At 44.6% G+C, this 18,850-nt stretch overlaps 2 protein-coding genes across 2 annotated transcripts; both read right to left on the minus strand.

Moving 5' to 3' along the window:
• rpf2 (ribosome production factor 2 homolog) lies at window positions 1-6,480 on the minus strand. The gene is made up of 10 exons (XM_072362819.1): window positions 6,360-6,480; window positions 4,333-4,465; window positions 4,168-4,205; window positions 3,311-3,350; window positions 3,151-3,232; window positions 1,626-1,702; window positions 1,423-1,522; window positions 1,236-1,338; window positions 998-1,142; window positions 1-350 (listed from the first exon to the last, which is right to left on the minus strand). The coding sequence occupies exons 1-10, from the start codon at window positions 6,380-6,382 to the stop codon at window positions 165-167; spliced, it is 927 nt and encodes a 308-aa protein (XP_072218920.1). The 5' UTR covers window positions 6,383-6,480; the 3' UTR covers window positions 1-164.
• A 2,192-nt stretch (window positions 6,481-8,672) lies between these two features.
• On the minus strand, window positions 8,673-18,219 carry amd1 (adenosylmethionine decarboxylase 1). Its single transcript, XM_072362818.1, has 9 exons — window positions 17,902-18,219; window positions 14,521-14,607; window positions 13,995-14,121; window positions 13,756-13,858; window positions 12,430-12,472; window positions 11,986-12,130; window positions 11,786-11,878; window positions 11,549-11,704; window positions 8,673-11,458 (listed from the first exon to the last, which is right to left on the minus strand). Exons 1-9 carry the CDS (start codon window positions 18,009-18,011, stop codon window positions 11,315-11,317), a joined length of 1,008 nt encoding a protein of 335 aa, XP_072218919.1. The 5' UTR covers window positions 18,012-18,219; the 3' UTR covers window positions 8,673-11,314.
• Between the last annotated feature and the right edge of the window lie 631 nt (window positions 18,220-18,850).

The following is an 18,850-nucleotide window of genomic DNA, read 5'->3' on the forward strand; positions in this document are numbered from 1 at the left end:
AGTGAGATTTTAACCAAATCTGAAATGAATTCAAAGGTTCTGATGGAGTTTTAGCTGAGAACTGAAGAAAAACACGTCTCCCATCAGCCTGGCAGCTGCTGACATGCAGAGTCCTTGAGACAATCCAAGCAGCCAGGGATGTTTCCACAAGTCCAAATGCAGGTTCAGCTCTCTCCTTTCGCCACTTTGGGGGCCTGTCCGTCCTGCTCTTCAGCAACCACCGCGCCCTTCCTCTTCCTCAGGCCCTTCATCTTCCGTGTCTGCAGCTTGGACAGATCCTGCTTCTGCATGTGCACCCGGCCTAACTTGGTACCAAAGGCATCATGGGAAATATTTTTCTTCTTCTTTGGCTGTAGCAGTGAAAAAGAACAAGTAATTAGTTAGTTAATTAGTTAGTTAGTTTTCTTCACACACTTTGGGGATTTTTTTATTTTATTCATTCAAACATGCAGTTTAATGAAATATTACCAAAGAGAATCAGTTCATTTAAACAAAACAGGGACTGTATGGCAGAGTTCAGGGAAGGTAAATGTGGCTCAGAGTGGTGGAAGTTGATCCTGTAGCGCTGGGACTGAAAGATGACCTGAAGTGAACAGGCCCTACTTTTAGGCATCCACATGGTTGCCCCTGTCCAGCTAATTTTCCATCACCACAAAAGAAACATTTGTTTTTCTCCCATCAGACCATTCCATATTTTAGAGTGGGTTTAAGAACAGACAAAGAATTACCCGAGAAACAGAAAAGCAGCCAAGTTAAGCTTCCATGTGAACTCTGGGACAGGTTTCTACTTACTGTTATCTCCACATATTGGCCATTAAAGAACCATATAAATGAGTCAAAAGTTTATTTGAAGCTTGTAAAATGTTCAGAAGTCCCAGTCCCAGTTAGTGTTGTGCTGTTTTTCATTATTAAAGCGGGTTGGGCCCTAACCCTTAGAAGAATTCAGAATCTCCATCAAATGTGACAAAGAGAGGGGATTTTGTCAGCCGACACTTACCTTCAGGGCTTTGGGCTGTTTATGAGCAAGCTTGTACAAGTCCTCCGATGCCAAGTGTGTTCTTCTTAATACAAAGTCAAATGACGGCCCTATCTCTTCCAGCTCGATCCGTGGTGTCCGACACCCAGACTTCTTTAACAGGCACCTGCAGTCACAAGACCATGTCAAACTGCCTTCTGTATACTACATTCAAAGGGATGTTAGCATGCTTTTTATCAAGCTGCTTTTGTCTCCGTACCTGTAGCTGCGAAAATAGATTTTCCCTTCCAAGGCAGTGAAATGCAGCACGTGCTCCAGACCTGCCAGTCGCACTGCTGACACAGTGGGGCCCCGGAAGAAGTCTGCAACACACAACAGATACGTGCAAGGCCTAAAATTAGCTGCTAATTACTTTATTCTCTCCACTCGTTCCGTGTTGTGCAAACCTGTCAGCAGACTCTTGAGGCGTTTGTGCTCGTTGTCTGTATCAAAAGCTTCTCCTGCAAACACAAGCATCGGTTTGGTCCCCTCAGGACACTTGCTGACCTGAAACAGAAAACAAGAACTTTACACTCTGAAAGGTTGCAGACATAAGAAACGGCCAGTGATCCCCCCAATCAAAGGCCCGCCGCATCATTAGAGGCATTACCTTTATCTCACTAAGGGAGACATACTTCTCGATTCCAAGTTCAATCATGTCCAGCACGTGGAAGTCAAACAGACGACCTGCACACAGGCAGAACAAAGAGTCATGAGCAGCGGCTGACCTGGAGTACTTCAGAACAAGCTTTTGCTTTCCCTGAATACACATGCTTTCTGCTCCAGTTTTAAATGAGTGGACTCCTGCTGAATGACACAGCTCTGCAATACGGCCATGCACAGCTGTCACGTCGAATCACCCACAATGTGGAGGGACATTAACTCCGATATGTCAGGACCTTCGCTGCTGTGTTACACAGAAGGAGGTTTGTCTGATGTAACAAGCCACGGGGTTACATCAGGTTAGAGGGAGTGAGCAGTAAAGACAGACAGGGATGCACCGATCCGATATCGGTACCGATATCGAAGAAAAGTTGAGATCGGGTATGATTTTTTTATTTTTATTCCTCCCTGCCCTGTCCAGCGTTGGCGTTCATTCAAGGGCCTTTAGCCCCCTCTAGTGGTGAAGAAAATGAAGTTGGGACTTCCTCTGATTTTAGGTTTTTTTTTTAGTTTTTACCAGGCTACAGAAGCTATTGTTTTACTCAGATGCTTTTGTTATAGATGTTTAATTCCCATTTGCACTAAACTACATAAAGAGCTGACTGACATTTATTTTGAAAGTCTACCAACCAAGCTAGTGAAGCTAGTGGTTTTTCCCTCCATTTCAGCTCCTTTATTATTCAATATTTAGTTTTACATTGGATTTTGCATCCCTGATTGCACTGACTGAACCAGTCAAGTAATTCAGTATATTTATATCTGTTTATTAAAAATAGGAAAGAAATGTTTAAGTCAAGTCTGATGTTGCCTTGCACCACAGAATGATCCCAGTCTTTTCCACACAATGAAACTTACAGTTTGTTACCATAATTCAGCGCTGTTTCTCTGTATCAGATCGGCAAGACTAATCATTAAATCGGACATTCCTCTCCTGTTCGGTGTGTTGAAAAAAATGAGTGTCCAGCAGAAGAGTTAAAGTAAGGATGGTGTACACTCAGACAACATTCCCAGTATGAAGCCCCTCCACTGAAAATCATTTCTCTCCAGCATTTATTCATGTCACAATACATTATCTAAGGATGGGTAATGAATGACTTTCCACTGTCAAAGGGTTATTATTAAACTAAGTAACTGAATACTTCATGAGACCGTTGTCTTGATATGGAGCTATTTTAACCAGCAGCTGGCAGTGACACATTACTACCACCACAAGATGGCAGAAATGCACAGAGCCGTGCGCTGACCACCACAAAAACACGACAGGAGGGTCCAATACGAAGTATCTGCCACTGTGAGCTTAGATGTTCCAGGTGCTCCAATAAGAGAACCATACGAAGCCAAAGACAATAGACTAGAACTGACAGGTACAACCGTAAAGAGACGGAGTCAGAGACTCCACACCTGAAAATACAAATCGCAGATACACAAACGAGACATGAGCTGGTGTTTGCATGTTAACCTTCCTGACTCACCAAATATGAGATTGTTGGGCCGTTTCTTATTGTGGGAGCCGAACAGAAACAGAGAGCAGTCTGTCTTCTTGGAGAAAAACTCCTGAAAAAGAGTGATTTTCATTCAAAACTGGCAGAAACAAAGCAGTCACGAAGGATTACTGTGATACTACACACTTACCAGTGATGTGGAGTCCTCAAAAGGCCGCGTAATATTCTTTCTGAAAAGCACACACAGGCTTTATCACACTGACATCAACTGCATTCAGCAAAGTTCCTGTCATCAGCTCCCTAATCTGAGGGTTCCTGGATGCTGCTCCAATGTCTATCATCAGCTATTATCATGTAATTACTTCACACCGTCTAATTACACAGAAATGCTGTGAGTTCACATCGAGGACACGCTGAAATGTGGAGTACAAAAAGAAGAGGTCAAAGCAAACAACGTGACAGCGGTTTTGCTGTCAGGTGAAGTTTGGAGGTTGATAAGAGGCTCTCTCACACTTGAATCTGGTCACTTTGTCAGTGTCAGAGGCCTTGGTGGACCGGCAGCGTGCTGCGGCTTTGTGAGCAGACCAACAGAGAGTGCCTGTGCATTTCTGGACTCATCTTGGTCTCCATGTTTCACCGATGAGCTGGAATAATGCAGACTATGAGCCCTTTCTGTTCCTCTCAGTAAAGGTGCTTTTCATTCCATAATTCCTCCATCTTTGGGCTTCTTCACACCTCCACCTGCTGTTCTGTCATCAGCAGCAGTCATACTCACCCACAGACCCGTCTTTTCTGTGGAACTTTTCCTCCTACTTTTAACCACAACCCCCAACAGACGGTGGATTCAGCATTCAACGCCAGATCAAACCTCTTGATTTCTCATCCCAATACCTCCAGTTAATGGCTCTGTTGAACCTTTAAGGTTCTCTGCGTATTAACGGCTCATTTAGCCAAACATCTTAAGGGATCTGTTGCGATCAGTCTGTACAGCTGCTTCAGCCCAGTTACATGCAGCAGCATTTTTAATCATTTTCTGGGTTCACTTACTTCTTGTACAGCACAGCATTGGGTTTCTTCAGGGAATACTGAAAAGAAAAAAGAAGACATTTAGATCACAAACTAGTCACTTGTCAACAATCACTGTTCTGGATGAAATCTTCTGTCTCTCTCATAATGAATTCCCTTCAGTGCTTAAATCACCGGGTTACTTACGATGTCTTTGAGGGCCTGTGTGATGGTGAGACCGGCGTTCCCTCCTTTCATAATCATGGCACTCTTCACATCCTCAGTCAGTTTGGGTGCTCTGCTCTCCAAGAAGCGCTTCGAGCGCCTAGTCTTTGGCTTTCTGAGGATACAAACCAGCCCAGGGAGATGACACAGCGCTTACTAAGAAAACCACAAAACTGAGCCCGGTATTATGAGAAAAAAACAGCTTTAGGGCTAGCTAGAGCTTTAATCAGCAGTCAGTCTGCTTTAATTTCACTTACGGAGAATCTCAATAGTCGTCACATGTTTCTGCATTTAGCAGACGCTTTTATCCAAAGCGACTTACAGGTAGGGTAAGGGGGTCTTGCCTAAGGACCCCTACTGGAGACAGTACCTCTGATTTCCAGTTGTATGATGGCAGACATTACTGAGCCAATTTATCACCTTTAATATGCTGCACACATAAACATTGTTGGGGAAGATGACAGGAATGGATTTAGTTCAATGACTACTTTAAAAAATGTAAGTTCCAAATCTTTAGAAGCGAGCGGAACAGGCTTCAGCACCTGTCCCCTCTGATGACCCAAGTCTCATAAAGAGAAGTCAAACTGCTCCAACATTTCCACAATGATGGTGAGGGCTGTGTAGGAAACTGCATCAGCACAGGAACACGTCCATGCAAGGCTGCTCTTTGTCGACTTTCCTTCAGCTTTTAACCCAAACTCCAGTCCAAACTACACCACCCCTGTGTCCAAACTGCACCACCCCTGTGTCCGAACGCCACCCCTGTGTCCGAACGCCACCCCTGTGTCCGAACGCCACCCCTGTGTCCGAACGCCACCCCTGTGTCCGAACGCCACCTCTGTGTCCGAACGCCACCCCTGTGTCCGAACGCCACCTCTGTGTCCGAACGCCACCTCTGTGTCCGAACGCCACCTCTGTCTGAACAAGCTTTAAGTTGATGGCTGTGACGAGGGGAGCTGTCCCGGGGCATCAACATCACCTCAGCTGTAGGAAAAGCCAAGCAAAGTCTCTTCCATTTGAAGAAACTGAAGAGTGCTAAACTCCCCCAGCAGCTCACGCTGGACTTCTGTGCTGCTGGTAGCATGTTAACCTACGGTGTCTTAGTGTGGTTCTCCAGCTGCACTGAGGCTGAACCGCAGGCACCCCGGGGGCAGTGAAAACAGCAGGAAACATCTCCGTTTACTGCCCCACTCAGTGTGACCTGTGCTCTACATCTGCTGCTGAAAACAATTGTGCTTTGTGGCATTTCTGCATGTTCCAACTGTATCTGGTTGTCATTTATAACAGAGTTATTATGCCTGACTCAGTAATGAGCTGCAATGAGAAGAACATGAACAAAGTCAACAAGTGATGAAGAATATTGTGAGTAACTCAAAAGGAAATGGAACAAATGTCTTTTCCCTGTGTGGCGAGCAGCAAGAAATCCTCATGCAAACAAAGATGAGAACTTTAAGTGTGTTTTAAAGACTCTGTACCCTCTGTGGAATAATTCTATCCAGGTTTGAGGAGTCTAAGGTTTTCCTATAGAATTTAATCTAATGTGATCCACAAGTGAAAAAGCAGTGAAATGGCCCTTTAAGCCCATCTCTTTAGTTTGCAATCAGAAGCAAATTTCAGGGCGGTTGAACATTTAGTCAATACACTGCGGTCTTCTTCACAGAAGTTCCTCAACGATATTTCAGCGGTGATGAAACACCAAAAAGTCCAGAGAAATGTTTCCAGTAAAATCGCGAACAGCCACCTCTACAGGCTGTTCATTTGTTTCAGAGTTATTTCAAAGCAGAACTGACCATCATCGACCTGCATACATATCTAATAGGGTCCAATGATTGCCTTCCACAGGGTTCGGAACATGAAACAGTCTGGTAACCTGAGCTCCGTTAGCTGCCGGGAGCAGCTAGCAGAGCGGAGCTAGCAACAGGCTAGCTTTCCACAGCTACTCTCACGGACACCGACACTCTGGACGAAACGAGCACCAACATTTCAACACAGTGGACTGTCCTACTTACATTATAGCGTGTAACTGCGTCATTTCTGTCTTTAACCGTGTCCCTGTCAACTTCTTGAGCACCCGCGATGTTACAGCTTCCACGTGAACCTCAGCGTGGCCCACAACAGTACCTCTTCTTCTTCGTCTTTCTGCGGCGGTTGATATCGCGCTACGGACTCAGTACTGCCATCTAGTTGCGCCACGCAGTTGATCTGTGGCTAGAAAGAGAGGAACTTCACGCGACGACGTGTTTGAAGTAATGAAATAAAAAATCCCAGCAGCAATGTCACCAGTACAGCTGATAAAGGAGGGCACATGCAGGGCTGTGTGTCCTGGGGACCAGCCGTTGAAACGTGTCTCTGCATTAGGCTTTTTGAACCATTGTAAAGCAGACTTATGCTTTACGGTAAATGTTATGTATTGGGCGGCTGTGGCTCAGTGGTGAGTGGATTGGGACAGCTGGAGGGGTGGCAGTCCACCTGCTTGCCACGGCCGAGGTGCCCGTACCGCCGGGCGCTGTGATTGGCTGCCCACCGCTCCAGTGGCATCTGGCATCTATGGCACCTGTCTCCATGAGTGTGTGACCCTGTGCGCGTGTGTGTTTAACGGGTGCCAACCTGGATGGGTTCAATGCGGAGGAGTAATTTCGTTTATCTACAGGATAAATAAAGTCTTAATCTTAATATGATGGAAAGTGCTGTTTAACCACGTGTTCAGCAACCGTTAGCATACGTCATGACTTCCATTTTTAGCACAATGGCTCTAGATCAGTGTTCTTCAGCCCTGGTCCTCGGGACCCACCGCCCTGCATGTTTTCGATGGTTCCCTCCTCCACCACACCTGATTCAAATGAATGACTCCTTATCAGGCCACTGCAGAGCTTGATGACGAGCTGATCATTTGATCAGGTGTGGTGGAGGAGGGAACCATCGAAAACATGCAGGGCAGTGGGTCATGAGGCCCAGAGCTGAAGAACCCTGCTCCAGATGACAAAAATGACAATTTAAAAGTATTTAACACTTGGATATAAAAGGATCATTTGTTTGAAGCCTTAAAATAGGTTTTAAAACCAGAAACAAATAAACCAAAAAGTGATGTTAAACATTTTTCTATTTTCTTTAAAACACCAAAATGATTGCACAATACTTGAAATGGAGATTTCTTGTTACAAGTTCAGAGCCACAATGATATTAATGTCAAAGTGTCTTCAATAACAGGTAGAATGTCAACAGAAGAGATTGTGAATATCTTGATTTATTTGAAAGCAATGTTTTTTTGTAAAGCAATACAATTATCGGAGAAAAGGTTCAGAATGAGTCATGCTGCAGAATGCTAAGCAGATGTCCCACGTGGTGTCAGCATGAGGGGGGCAGTACTTCCTGTAAAATACCAAATGTAAGGCCTTTTAAGCTTCTTCAAACAAAGAGCCCAGCTGAACATAAAAGAAGTTTTTGCAGCTATGTTATACATGTCTTACTATCAAAATAAAAGATTTCAAACATTACTAAAGCAGCCCGTGATCAAAGTGGACCTCATCTTTTCTCAGTAAAACTACCCAAAACATTTTGCTGTTATTTGGCTCAGGAATCAAAGGTTGTGGCAGAAAGTCCCAAACATATTTATTAAGTATTCTTCTTTGCCATCATTTTGACCTTGTGTGCATTTCCAACATATAACGCTTAAACAGTAGCTTAGACTATATGTACGAAGACGAGCTGTAATGTACTTCTGCTTTGGTATAATTTTGCTCTGGGGGGGGGGGGTCCAGAATTATGGGGTGAGCTGCCTGAAGAGATCAGGCGACTGTGAAACACTTTTATTACGATTAGGGACCACACAGTGGTCAGCACTGTTGCCTCACACCAGAAGTGATCCCAGTTCAAATCCCAGCTGGTTTCTTTCTGTATGTTCTCCCTGTGCACACGTGGGTTCTCTCCCAGCAACTGCATGTGGGACAGCTGGTGTGTTTGAAGGCTTTAGAGTCCACCATCAGTTATCCTTGTGACCGCCAAAATCAGGGCCTGCTCAGGTACTTGACCTGAAAAGGTGCTACCAGGCACAGGAGAACGGGCAAAACAAAAGACATCCTTACATTTTCTAGCCTCACTTCCTTCTGACAACCATCATACAGCTGGGATGGGATTAGTGGGGGAAACTGGTGTGGGGCATTCTTATGGCTACAAATGAATGGTCATTGGAACGCCTGTAAAGATGAGCAATCGTGTGGGATGTTGTGCCATCAGTACTCATGAAAATTATATGGCTGAAACGAAATGTTCAATACAAAACGAGACGATTTACAAGTTCTCTGCACAAAAATACACAGTGACTGCACAGAATGTTTTTATTGAAGCATCAAGCTCATAGCACAGATATATTTAGCGCATCTTGACCATCTAAAGAACAGCAAAAGAAAGAATTAGAACAGCAAAGTATGTCCTTCAGTACATCCTGACAGATTGTGTAACTGCAACCTCTGAACCGGGAGACTTTCCCTTCCTGAGGATTCACAGGAAGGGAAGGTCAAATACACACATGAATGCGATTTAGGCCAAAAAAATAAAATAAAAAAATTTAAATATTGCCTTAACGTTCGAACAAACTAGTATGAAGTACTGGTTCTACAACATCTGGACAAAAATCAGAAAAAAAAAAAAAAGAAATTGGTCCGCAGCAGAAATACAAAATGTTTTGTAAAAATAAAAATAAAATAAAAATCCCTCAATCATTCAAATGCAATAATGCATTTTGACTTCACTGTATAAAAATAGCAATGATACCCATTAAAAAGGTTCAAATGTACGGAACCCAACAACGGGAGGTATTAAGAGTATCCCAATGGGTGGGTGGGCTGTAACATTCACAGCAGACCTCCATCAGAAGTCATTAACAGCAAGCAGAGAGCAGTTCCTGTAGAAACAGACACTGGTCCCCAGGAAAAGAATGAGCCCACTCCAAAAAGCCACAGTGGCCAATCAAGAGGGAAAACATACCAAGTCCCAGTTCTTACAGGAACCACATCTACGAGTCCAACCAGCATCTGCAGCGTCTAAAGGGCTTTAATCTCCACAAGGTTCAGACAGTCTGAGCTCCAAGAGCTGGCACGGGCTCCATCACGTCCTCACGACAAGTTAAAACCACCTTTTCTGACAGGGGGAGCATTGCACAAGTCTGACAGAACAAAGCCCGCCTGTCAAAAAGTGACCAAGGGAACAGAGCAGCCTTCAAGTGCTTTGAGTGTGATTAGTTACAGGTTAGCTCAACCTCTGAGGAAAAGAAGAAAAAAGCCCCACATATCCACCACATCAGGATGTAGCACCCTCAGCTGATCAAACCTGGCAACGGTGAAGGATGCTGACCAACAAGGAGGAAGGGACGGCGCTATGCTACACTGTCAAGCAAATCTGTACTACAAGTCACATGCACTGTAGTGTCACAGGACTTTCCCCCTCAATGGACAAAAGGCATTGATCGAAACAAAAAGGGGAGGGGGGGGAAACTGCTAGGGGAGTCATATTTTCAACTGAGTCACTACAAAGAATAAAAAGAAAAATTTGTGGGGGCACAAATGTTATAAAACGGCAGTTTAGGCAGCAGTTACATGTGGAATGATCCGGGATCACCCTGGCATGCTCAGACTGGTGGGCCTCTATTGTGCGTTTACAGATTTCTGTATGGGGCGGAAAGAGACAGAGGATGGATATTATGTTCGAAAAAGAGAAATGCTTTGCTGGACAACTGAGCAAAAAGTGTCTGATTCACAGTTTCCCCAATTCAGAGTGGACGAGTGTGCAGCCAGGAGAGCTGGCTCTCAGTGTCACCGTTCTGGGGCCATAGACTGGTGGTGGAGGGGAGGGGGGGCTCCTGCTGTGAGCTGAACAATGTTTGGTCAGCAGAGGGCATTGTGAGCGCAGTGAGTGGACAGGGAAGAGGAGGGTGTGGCACTCTCCTGGAGTCCACATTCAACCCAAACCTGCTCCAGACCTCTCCTCTAGAGACGCGTACATTCTACAGACGGGTCAGCTGGGATGCCCTGCGCCTCACTGTCCCCTTTAACCCCTTCATGTGAAGGTGGAAAAGAGCCCCAACAATCTCCTAGATAAAACCCTCCTTTCATATTCAAAAAGAAGTATGGCTGGTAAAGTTCTGAACCGATTCACATGCAAACAACAAGCCCATTTTAGGAAACTATGGAAGTTAAGAAGCACAGATGAGTAAAGTGCAGGGGGAGGAGCTCCACAGCCCAGCAAAGCACAGATCTACTGCTGTAGTGCCATTTACAGCAACCGAGGACCAACATTCGTTACAAGACAGCAGAACATGGCAGAAGAAACCCAAACGTCCTGGCAAAGCCAAAGGTTCAGTGACCTGTACATTCAAACTTGAGACAAGGGGGCTAGCCTTCTTTTCGTACCAGGAGTAAACAAATGTGAAAGCGGCGTTTTAAAGTGCGTTCATTAGCTGTTAGGGGTTGATAAACACCACCCGACAGAAGCAAGAGATCAGGACCAAATTAAGGACAATTTGTGGCGAGCAGTTAGAGGCCGACCGATCTGAGCATGTCAGGGCCCTGGCCTAGTGTGGGCGGAAGCCTTGTCTGTGGGGGATGAGGGGGGAGACCTGCAGGAATGGACCTTTGTACTGGGCACAGGTGGACAGTGTCAAACAGAGCGTGTTTAATTCCTCTACATGCACCTCAAGATCACAGCAAGAGTGAGCTAGATTACCAAGACAGAGAAAAGAGCTTTCATGCAAGAGATCTAAGTCACAGGTACAACAACGCAAACAACTCAAACTGGAGGTTAAACTAGAGACTTCGGCGCCGCCAGGCAACTCTGGGCAGCGACAGCAGCAGAGGAGGGGGGAGATGGACAGGGAAGACGACAAGCTATCTACATGAGGATGAAGAGGGCTGCTCGGGGAGAGCCCTGAGGGGCCGGCTTTCTTTTTGCGCCTCTTCTTCATCCTCAACCCTCAGCTCTGCTGGTTCTGCTGGTGATTCTTGGTGTAGCTTGTGAAGACAAAATTGTAATCATTGAATTGAGCCAACTGGCGGTCGAGACGCTTGTAGCCCTCGAGTTTCTGGGGAGAAGAGAAGACGCTGCGACATTTGGAGCTCTGTTGGAGGGCGGGGGCAAAAAACAAAGTGAGTAAAAGAAGAAAAACAAAGGAATAAATGCAATAAAACCAACTGGACCCGTCACACACCTGGTTGACAAAAAGGGTTGTCACAAATTTTCCTGGCTTGAACACCTCCACAACCTTCCTGATCAGCTCGTCATAAGAAGTCTGGGAGAGGTTGGTTTCAAAGCTGACGTAGGAGAACTCTGGCTCTGGTGTGATGTGGATGGTCCAGTAAGTTCCCTGTAGATGACGGGCAGAAGCACATTGCTGAAGTGCGAACATTTGACATGACAGATGCAGAACGACGGAACGGTCACTCACGTCAGTCTTCATTCCATTCATTGAGTATCCACAAGGGTTGAACATTGTGGCGTCGATCACTGAACCTGGTATCAGGTCACGAATTCCACTCATCTGAAAAAGCAAGCAAAGGGCTCCTTTCATCTCACAGCCTTTCCAAGCACCGGCCCGTCTGGATTCTGGGATTTGTTTCTCGATCGGGACCGTTAAAAACTACTCACACGAGTGACCTCACTTGCAGAAACACCATCTTTCATATAGAACTGGTCCATTATGGCTGGATCGAGGTCGCTCATCAGAACTTCCAGCGTCTGATCTGCATGCTTGTTCTCCCAGTACTCTGGCAGATCCAGGGTAAACAGGTACCTGTGGGCCAGGAACAGGTGAGGAGGAGACAGCCAGTTAACACCTGTGAACATGCTTCATTTGAGGACCAACACCCAGAGAACAGACCTTTCCACCAGCACCTCATGGCTGTGCTGGATGCAGTAGTTACCACAATTACTGCAGCAGCCTCTACAACCAGCTGCTGGCTGCTTCATCTGTTCAGAGACGAACATGGCAAATCTCTACAACACTTTATATCAGCAGCACATTTCTGTGGGTCCACTCATAGCAGCAACACCGCAGGCATGCAGTTTCAGCCTGTGAGGACTGTTACTCACCAGCAGTCAGAGTTCAAACGTCCCATGCAGTAGGCTGCACCATCTAGATGGATGGGGTAGATAAAGAAAGTGATGGTTAGTGTAGAATCAGTGTGAAATCACACCTGCACACTGTATGCCTTTGCTTGATCTGAGGGGGGGGGGGTGTCTGGTTTAGGTTTGCGGTCTGAATAATACAGACACATTCCTGCAGGTTTTGGCTGGATGCTCATGAAAAACTGGACACATTCGTTAATATATTCTGAAAATTAATTATCATCTGACAAAAATGCACCTGCATTCAAACAATGACCGAGTCATAAAGAAAGTCTTGGTCCAGAACCCAGATAGTCCAGTACCAGCAGACCAGAGGTCCAGGAAAACGCTGTCACTTTAACAAAGACTCACAAATACAACAGATTCAGCTGTAATTCAGTGTCTTGCTGCTATTTAAGGGCTCTTATACACCGAATGGACACCAAGAACCAGCAGAACCCACTTCTGCCGCCAATGCCTGAAAAACAGCGGTGACTTCCAATGACTGACTGAAAATCAATGCCTGCATGAGCAGATTTAACTGCACAGTGTTTCCACAGTGCTGCACGGAGGAGCAGTCTGTAGATAAAAAAACAACAAGCGGTACACTGTTGGAAAGTTCATCAGTAAAACTCTTCTACTTCTGCAAGGCCCTTTTAATTCATGGTGGTTAACAGCCAATCAGATCTGCCACTGACAGAACCATCAACAACTCAACATGTGGGCCCGACAGAGTGTTCGTGATACACAGAGAGAGCAGAGACCTGAACAAACGCCCAAGACAAATCCTTCAGAATCCTCTCCAGAGCTCATCAAGTACGAATGAGTTCCTGACAAATGTCAGCAATTAGCAGCTGTATTCACATTAAATTTAGTGTGATCACAGCCTGAATGTGTATGAAAAAGCTTCTAATCCAGGTTTAAAACATTTTTAAATGTAGCTCCATTTTCTCAGGAGAGAAAACAAAGGGCTTATAAAGAGTAAGGCCTGAATACAGGTGCCCAAATATGTTCCTGAGCCGTTTAACATACAAAGCACAAAAGCCCTGGAGCACTAAAACTAATCTTCTTGAGAAACTCCTTTCAGGGTAAAGATTTTCTTTGCCTGTGGACTGGAAAACCAGGGGATTTGGCTTGTAAGGTACTCCTTTATCTGATGTCCGACCATGCACCAAAATAACATGGCAACGGCAGAGCGAAACGCCACATGTTTGACCATAAAAGTTCTGCAAAAAGGAAAGCAAAGGAAAGCACCTGTTGCTATGTTTTAGGCTAAGTAGACAGAAAGGCCAGAAATGGGTTTTTGCATACTCGGGAAAATCTGGCTGAGAAAGTCCACTTCCTCCTGGAAGTTCCGATGAGGGAACTCTTGATGGGCCGGCTTCATAAAGTTCTTGCGGGAGTAGAAGAAATTCTGCAAAGCAAACAGACCATTTATGATGAATACTCCTGGATCATGAAGAATTTGAAGAGATTTAGACTTTATGAAAATCAGCTTTCAAATATACAGAATGTTTTTTTAATTCATTTTCAAATACTCTGGGTCTGACCTCGATGGTATCGAAGCCACAGTACTCCCTGGCGAGTTCCAGCAGAGGCACCAGTGCTTGCAGTAAGAGGGTGGTTCCACATGTCTTCAAAATGAAACGTCTCTTGGAGACAAACATGCTACTCTCACTGTGACAGATAAGGGGGGGGGGGGCAGTGAAGATTTGAAGCATGACAATTGATGGTTCTTTGTTCTAAGCATATTCAGACACCTTCCAATAGCTAATGCTAAACACTGTTTAAGATGTGGACAAAAAGAGCAAAGGTGAAATCTGTAAATGAGTTTCAAGACATTTCAGCTACATGTGACAGAATCCATTTAATCTTTGCTAGTGTGAGCGAAGCAAAGTGAGTCTGACCGGCTTCAGCTCGGATTCAGAGCGTAACAAGTGCAGCACAGGGCTGTGTCTCCTAACTGAGGCCAGGAATGTTGCCATCAGAGGGAAGCAGCTTACAGGTGACGGCTGTCTAACTCCATCAGTCTGCTAGTCAGCAAAAAAACTAAACAGGGACATGTCCTGCACTTACCTGAGTATATAAGCTTCCTGCTTGTCAGTCTTTGTCACACTTATGATCAAACAATGCACATTCTCCAGAAGTTTGTCCCACTCAAACCTAAAAGAAAAGAAACAGAAACATTGATTTAACCTCGTGTCTTTAAGGCTGAGCGGATGGATGCAAAAAGTGCTGGGGAGAGTGTGTGTGCACACACACTACGGCCTACAACTGAAAGGCTGCTGCCCCTCCTCCCACCATCGCCACTCAAAGACAGCTGCAGTGTAAAAGCAGCTGCGTCACGTTTTCAGTGCAACCTTGGAAGAAAGGCCTGGGCCAATTCACAGCTCAGACTCGACAGAGAGAGACGGCTCATGAGCTCAACGGGGAACGTACCAGCAGCAGATTAAAGCAACTGGGAAAGAAAAAATAATCCTAAAATCATTTCCATTCACAGGGCTTCCCAGCACAATGAAGGCCAACCCAGAGAAAAGCTCAGATTTGGTGACCTCTGGTGCATTCTACAGCTGCAACATGAATGATGCCATATTTGAATGAGTTGAGTTAAACAGGTGAGTGACTTGGGTCGTTTGTGTGAGCCAATCAGAGGAGTCTCAGCTCCACATCAGTGTGTGTTCACACATGATTGAATCAGAGATAAGTTTCCAAGCAATCTGTTGGTTTTCTTAGCTAGACAACCTTTCAAACTGGATTGCATTGTGCTACAGTGAACTGGGTTATATTTGGCTTGAACTGGACAGAATCTTTGAAGTGCTTTGAGACGCATTTGTTGGGATTTGGCGCTATATAAATAAAAGTGAAGTGAATTACATCAGAGTGGCACTGCAGAATCCACTGGGTGGAGGCAGGATCACTGGTTATAGAGACGTGTCCCGCGATGCTGACTCGCCCTTACACCATGTTTCACCTTGGTTACTTCCCGCCTTGCTGCCCCTGAGGCACATCGGCGGTGGGTCAACTTCGACTCCCCACTTCGCAACTTTCACAAATGGCACCAAAAATGCTGTTGTTTTACTGGGTATCATTTAATAATGAGCACATGCACACTGGACAACCACAATGTTCACTTTTTCATTGTTCAACACATCAGGTGGCAAAGCTTCCTTACTAGACCCTGAACGTGTCAAACCTGCCCAGGTTGTTGCCAGCGGTGTGCCACAGAGGTGGCTCCCTGAAGCAAGGCATCTATCTGGGGTTTCAGCGCGGGCTCCCAAGGCTTGCAGGCGTCTGCTGCTTCTGCTTCTCACTCCAATACAGCAGGCCTTGATCTGGGGTCTTGCTATCCAACTAATGGCCACACATCTGGTGGTCTGCTCTTAGACTTCATGAGGAGATATGATGCTTGGGGGGGGTCAGTCACCAGAGATTATTTCTGGTATCTCAGCGGGATCAAACTTTCTAAGGATTTAACAAATTAATTAACCTAATGAGATTTAATTCATAACCCCAGAACGTGGTTAAACCAACAGACTATTACAGGATCTGTTACTTTCGACAACGTATTAGAGAAAACATTGGGAAAAAACTGGAAACATTCAGAGAATACTGGGACAGTTGCCTTGCAGTCATTTAAGGCTGTATACTGCATAAGCTGCCAGAGAGCCCTGAGGTAGGGCAGCAGAGGTAATGTGAGCGAGCTCCACATTTGTGAATCTGATTCCTAGTAGACTAATATGGGTACTGGCTAATGTCCAGGAAACCTGATCCACCATCTACATCCATCTAAGCTGGCTAATCTCTCTTCTGGCTATAAATCAATGACCGTCTACATTTACCTGACAGGCCATGCATTTTTCTTCCGATAAATGAACTAAACAGTTGCTCAGGGGTTGCAGACTTGGCCATCAATCATGCCACAGGATAATCTTATGAAAATAGTAGCAAAACTGTGCTATGAGCTCCTCAGTTCTAACAAGCTGCTGCCCACCTACCTACCTTATAGACACTCAAGTCATTTGATGGGTGAGACCTGCATTATGCTGGTCAGTGTCGTCACAAGGGATTCATTTAGAAATAATTGGAGACGATGCTCATTTGAATCAGTTCGTCATCAACCCTCTGAAAGCCTCAGGCCTATGTAAGACATGGATTTTGTGATTCTGAACTGGGCCAAGGGTTGAAACGCCTTTTTACTCTCCATATGGATTTCTCTGAATGTCCCATCACGGCCTCCTTTCTCTGAAACTTGCCTCGTGTCTCTTAGCAAATCAGAGAGTGGAAACCTCTGACCAATCAGAGGAACTGGGAGGGGAGCGTGCGCATGGCTAGAAACGTGAGCCAGGCTGGGAGAGTCGGCAGTGTCATTCAAACCTATAAAGCAAACTTGTCGCTGACACTGTAGAAATAAACTCAAAATTAACTTTAAAAACAAACAAAAAAAAACGACCGTAAGAATCGCAGTTGATGCAATCTTAATCTCAGTTTAAACAACCATATTTTACCCCCACATGGGAGAACATCCCACAACCTGAGCTCTTCCTCACTCTCAGTTAATTACATAAGACAGATCCTCTCTCAGAGTCTGGGACGTCAGTGACAAGGTTGGAGCCGATAGTTGCTGCCATCGATGACGGACGCGGTCACGAAGGGCGACCACATGGTTGACACGCTCACAGCCCCCCACCCCCACCTTTAAACTGTTTTACAAAGCACAAAAACAGTTTAAAGACATTTAGCAAACATAGTTTAACTAAAGATGCGTAGCTTTGTATATCTTTAGCACAGTGAAGCGATCAGAACGACACAGGCGATGCGAAGGCAATGAAACGCGTGCGCACGCAGGGGTTAAAAGAGAGAGAGAAACATCAAGCATCAGCTTAATGTTGGTACAAAACCGAACTGACAGACGTCAATGATGAAAGAGTGAAAACTTTAGAGTAACGAATGGCTCCTTTCCTGTTGTAGACCAGGGAAGAGAAGCAGGACACAACTGAAGCTGAATATTTTCTTCCAGGAAGTAGCACAACTTAGCCAGCTACAAACTGGTTACACAGTTGCTGTTAAATTAGAGTTTAAACAGCACTGAACCGATATTTGGCTAAAGATTAAAAGCAATAAAACGCAGGAGAACAGAGAAATGGTAATGGTCAGAAATTAACAGACTGAAGAATGAATGACTCAGCTTGGAAGACCCACAGTTGAGGGGGAGGTGGCCATTTTCAATTGACGGTGTTAGCTAACTTACTGATTGTGGCCTCCAAGGCCACAGAATGATTGGTTTCCTAGCTAGCTAATAAGGATGAGGTAATAGCGACTGTCTCCGGAAAACTGGATTTGATTGCGTCTAACTAACTCTCGTCAAAGTAGAGCATTAACGAAGCCAAGCATATGGCCAGCGTTTCCATAGGCTACACTTGACTGACACTATACCCGAGACATTGGAAAGACTCAAACCTTGGGATGGTGCGGAGGTCCCCGGTTCCTTTGGTCTCATCCTGCCGAGAGAACCACACCTCCAACAGCTTCTCGGTCCCCTCGAAGAAATGTGCACCGTTATCCTCCATTATGAGACAACAGACACCCAACAAAAAAGTATTAAACGTCGGTTGTAACGTTAGTAGCTTAATTAAATCGTCCTCGATTGGTTATAGTTTATTGAGGTACAGTCCTTTAAGCAATCCAGGTGTTGATTTTTTTTTTTAAGTTACCGTCTTCCCTTTTGCAGAGAATACCGTAAGCGAGTGCTAGCTAATGTCGCCGGCCATACTGTGTAAAGCCGTGACTGTACGTCGCGCGATGGTTTTATATCGTAGCGTACCTACGTCAGTTTTACGTCAAGTCGTAGGGCCTTGTTTTAGTCATTATAATTGGCCCAAAGAGCTGCCACTCACAATTCAGCGAGGGGTTTCCTCAAGCAACAATCCGCCTTCAGATTTACGACCACTGTGTGAATGCTAGGTTTCCAACACGTTTTGACATGTTTTTTTGTGAAATTATGTGCATATATATGTATATATATTATATTGAATGGTTTTATGCATTTATAGTTGTCCTATACACGGATAACATTCTCTGCCAGGAACAATAATATATATGTATATATATATATATATATATATATATATATATATATATATATATATATATATACATATATATATATATATACATATATATATATATATGTATATATATATATATATATACATGTATATATATATATGTATACATATATACATATATATGCATAAAATAAATCTAATATATATTATCTGTAGTTGTGCAGTCTTATTCAATCCAACACAACAACAACTACCTAGCTATATATATCTATATAGCTAGGTAGTTGTTGTATGTATATATATAAATAAAATATATAATGTATAATATATATTATTGTTCC

Source organism: Leuresthes tenuis, unplaced genomic scaffold, assembly GCF_036924035.1.
Source record: "Leuresthes tenuis unplaced genomic scaffold, fLeuTen1.0.hap1 SCAF_13, whole genome shotgun sequence".
NCBI lineage: Eukaryota > Metazoa > Chordata > Actinopteri > Atheriniformes > Atherinopsidae > Leuresthes > Leuresthes tenuis.

Coding starts and splice junctions, on each gene's coding strand:
- amd1 (XM_072362818.1), bottom strand. CDS start 18,011: ATGGAGGATAACGGTGCACATTTCTTCGAGGGGACCGAGAAGCTGTTG. Junction 14,122..14,520: donor CAGGAAGCTTATATACTCAG/GTAAGTGCAGGA, acceptor TATCTGTCACAG/TGAGAGTAGCATGTTTGTCT. Junction 11,459..11,548: donor CAACCCTTTTTGTCAACCAG/GTGTGTGACGGG, acceptor GCCCTCCAACAG/AGCTCCAAATGTCGCAGCGT.
- rpf2 (XM_072362819.1), bottom strand. CDS start 6,382: ATGACGCAGTTACACGCTATAAT. Junction 1,523..1,625: donor TCTCCCTTAGTGAGATAAAG/GTAATGCCTCTA, acceptor TTTCTGTTTCAG/GTCAGCAAGTGTCCTGAGGG. Junction 1,143..1,235: donor ATCTATTTTCGCAGCTACAG/GTACGGAGACAA, acceptor TTGTGACTGCAG/GTGCCTGTTAAAGAAGTCTG.